The sequence below is a fragment of the Pinus tabuliformis genome, chromosome 4_2 (genome assembly GCF_031772625.1).
Source record: "Pinus tabuliformis cultivar Carrire ecotype Pingquan chromosome 4_2, CPIR1, whole genome shotgun sequence".
NCBI classification, from domain to species: domain Eukaryota; kingdom Viridiplantae; phylum Streptophyta; class Pinopsida; order Pinales; family Pinaceae; genus Pinus; species Pinus tabuliformis.
Window position 1 is genome coordinate 1,176,657,693 of NC_142304.1, and position 3,820 is coordinate 1,176,661,512.

The 3,820-nt window shown below is 29.6% G+C and overlaps 1 protein-coding gene across 1 annotated transcript; it reads left to right on the plus strand.

The window, feature by feature from the left end:
* Positions 1–208: 208 nt before the first annotated feature.
* Positions 209–3,551, plus strand: LOC149173860 (peroxidase 51-like). The gene is made up of 4 exons (XM_089428021.1): positions 209–432; positions 522–716; positions 2,229–2,394; positions 3,089–3,551. Exons 1-4 carry the CDS (start codon positions 217–219, stop codon positions 3,496–3,498), a joined length of 987 nt encoding a protein of 328 aa, XP_089284147.1. The 5' UTR covers positions 209–216; the 3' UTR covers positions 3,499–3,551.
* Positions 3,552–3,820: the final 269 nt, after the last annotated feature.

The window sequence follows — 3,820 nt, forward strand, 5'->3', positions numbered from 1 at the left end:
ATTATTAATAACAAGATAACGTGCCATTTAAAACGTTTTATTATAATCATTTGAACTATTCAATTTTTTGTTTTTTTGGGTGACGGTGAAGATAGGGAAATCGATAGCAGCTCATCTCTGACATTTTCCTTCACTGCTCTCTTTCCTGCTATAAATTTGAGAGCTCTGAGAGTCCAGACCTGACTGGCATTAGCATTGACAATGGCCTCACGAAATATGAGGGTAGAGATGCATTGCGCTTTTAGTGTTATATCGCTCCTGATTGGTCTTTATTTTGGCCATGCGAGAGCTCAACTGAGCGAGACTTTCTACAACGAGACGTGCCCAAATCTGGAAACCATAGTTACGCAAACAGTCACAGCTCAATTTCAGTCGAATTTTGCTACAGGCCCTGCAACTCTGAGGCTCCTCTTTCATGATTGCTTTGTTCGGGTAAACAAAAATGGAGTTCATATAAAGAGTATACGTGAAATGCTTCCTGGGAATTATTTAATTTTATGGTTTTGTTGTCATGTTTGCAGGGATGTGATGCATCGGTCCTTATTGACAGTACTTCCACCAACACAGCTGAGAAAGATGCCACGGAGAACTTGACGCTCAACCCGGCTGGAACTAACACTGTTGTCGCCGCAAAGGCCGCTGTGGAGGCAGTCTGTCCCAACCTGGTCTCTTGTGCAGATATTTTAGCGTTGGCTACCAGAGATGTTGTTGGGTTGGTAAGTTTAATGTCAGCCATTTTTATAGGCAGATATTTTAGCGTTGGGTACTAGAAAATGTTATTGTGGTGGTAAGTTTAATATTACTCTCACATTAATTAACTAAATATTTCATGATATTTTCAAAATTTGCAATTCAATAATAACAATCATCCAACTAATTTATTTGGCCTAGCTCTTTAAAAGATCAAATCTCTTAAGATTTAATTTTTTTGAATGTAAAATTCGGAAAAAAATTGTGCACATTTAATTAGGTTAAGAAATTTAAACATTCTTAAATAAATTTATGTTGATTTTTAATAATATTATTTGTATAATTTTCTCACATATATATATTTATTAAAATCATATTTTTTTTTTTTTAATCATATACATATGGATAAGGATATATATAATTTAGAAAAAAAATAATTATAAATATTGAAATTTGATAAGTTTATTCTGTAAATTAAAATTATCTAAATTTAAATATAAAATTTTAATATATATGTGTGTGAGATGATAAATATAAAAGAAAATTAATTATATATTTTTTAATTAAATTTATTGAGTTTTTATATGTTTTTTTTCCTGTAAGCTTGGTAGGACCCTCTCATTTTCAAGTTTTTACATGTCTGCTATTGCCACTTGAGCTACCCCATGTAGACAAGTTTTTATATGTTTATTAATTATGTTGATAAATACCTTTTTTTGTTATTGGTAAATTCAAATTAAGATGGATGTTTTGAAAAATAATATATTATTTCTTAATTGGAAAGTTTTTTTTATAATAATTATATGTTTATTAATTAAATTTTTAAATTTTCATATAATTATATGTTGTGAAATATGAATAATTATAAATCATTATTATTTTAATGTGATTAATATATTATGATTAAAAAAATGTGTAATTTTATTAATAAAGAAATTGCAATATAATAAAACGAGTTTAATTGATTTATAATTTTTATTATTTTTTTAATTGACTTTGTATATTATGGAGCAGTGAAATAGGTAAAACATTTCATTTAGGAATGTGATGTATTCAAAGATATGAGAGAAAATTATGGGAATATGTTAACATGAGTTTCTTGGCATTGTCTTTTCAGCTAGGGAATTGTTGAAAGGTTGGGTCATCTCATCATCAATTTGAATAAGAAAATGATTGATTGAATTGCAAAAGGCTAAAAACAAGAAACTACTAATCTTATAAATTATTTATAATTTAATGGACAATAAAATATTATTTTATTTTATTTCATTTTGTTATATATCTATACTTATTTACACCCACCCCAACCTATCTCAATATATTTCAATATTTACACTCATTTAAAATACTACTATAGATATACGGTATTAAGCTATTAAAATCCTTTGTTACATAAAATGAATAAACATGGAATTCAACCCAACGTAATTTTTATATATTAAATCAATATGAGCGCTTCTTGGTGCAGAAAATGAATCCGATTCAACGACACTTAATTTTTATATAAACTGAATAGTATAGTTCTTTTTTGGTTGCAGACAGGAGGTCCTTCATATAGCGTGGAGTTGGGCCGTAGAGATGGATTAGTATCTCTAGCCTCTGAAGTGGCGGCCAATATACCTCCACCGACCTTCGATTTGGACCAGTTGAATGCTTTCTTTTCTGTAAAGGGCCTCTCACAAATAGACATGATTGCTCTTTCAGGTAACAATTTTGAATTATACCTATCTTATAGGAGGTTCATAAGTACGTAGTTTTCAGTTTTCAGTGTGAGGTTCATGGGAATGTCACATTAAGTTTCTTTATGAGTTTATTTCAATGAAGTTTTTCTATGAGCTTATTCCAATAGCAGATTTTGGAAATATGATGAATGGGAAAAGGTCAATAGTTTTTCCAATTTTTATTTTTATTTTGAAATTTTTAAAAGTTAAGTTCAATAAGTAGATATAATGTTAATGTCATTTTTGTTAAACATTAAAATTATATTGGTTTATTAAAATTAATTTTAAATTATTGTTTATTTGAGTAATATTTAACTGTTTTTTTTATCTGTTATTTTTCAAAAAATTTCAAAATTTATTATCAATTTTGTTGGAAAAGTAGAGAGGAGAAACACAAAAATTAACACACACAAGACTCTTCCCTATTGATCACACAAATTTGATTATTTAACTTTTTTTAAACTTTAACTTAACTAAAACTCACTCTAGTTGACTCAGTTAACTAACTCTCTAAATTTAACTAATTCTAACATGCCCAAATAATTACAATTTCTAACCAACCTAATAAATCTAAATTACACTTCAAAAATATTTCAAAATCTACCATCAACCTAATAAATCTAAATGCAGATAGTTAAGCTTTACATGCTAATAGTTGCTTTGTTTGTCTTGTGAAGGAGCTCATACTATAGGAGTTAGTCACTGCAGCGGATTTTCCAACAGACTATATAACTTTTCATCCTCAAATCAAGTTGATCCCACGCTGGATCCTTCTTATGCCACGCAACTGCAACAGGAATGTCCCGTGAACGCAAATTCTGGCATCTTCGTAAGCATGGATCCACAAACGCCCACACAGTTTGATAATGTTTACTACCAACTTCTACAATCTTCTGAAGGTCTGTTCAGTTCTGATGAAATCCTGTTCACTGATTCGCGTTCTTCAAGTACTGTGAATAGTTTTGCAGCGAGTGCGGATTCTTTTCAAACTGCTTTTGTGACTGCCATAACGAATATGGGTCGAGTAGGAGTTAAGACGGGCAGCGATGGCGAAATAAGGGCGGATTGCACTGCCTTCAATTCATAGTTTGATGTTCTCTGGATTTCCCGTTTCATAATGATTTCATATTTCAAGTTTGCTGAGGCTTAAACAAGAATTTTTTTTAATGTGAATAAGAAATTTTGCATAATCCCAACGAAGGAGAGATATATGTCCACTCTTATTTTTATTGTAGATTGTGCCAATTTTAATTAAGGTGTTTTTCAAATTCATTTCACAATTAATAGTTTGTGTGAAATTGTAATAAAGTTGTGTGATTTGAAATTTGACATCAGGTGAAAATATTATTGTCTATTTATAAGAGTGGTTTTTGAAATTATTATATTTTTTTGTTTTTCTATTTTCATAT

Bases quoted from the DNA above. Each gene is read 5' to 3' on its own strand.
- LOC149173860 (XM_089428021.1), top strand. From the start codon at position 217: ATGAGGGTAGAGATGCATTGCGCTTTTAGTGTTATATCGCTCCTGATT. The intron at 717-2,228 runs GTAAGTTTAATG...TTTTGGTTGCAG, and splicing joins CCAGAGATGTTGTTGGGTTG to ACAGGAGGTCCTTCATATAG. The intron at 2,395-3,088 runs GTAACAATTTTG...TGTCTTGTGAAG, and splicing joins AGACATGATTGCTCTTTCAG to GAGCTCATACTATAGGAGTT.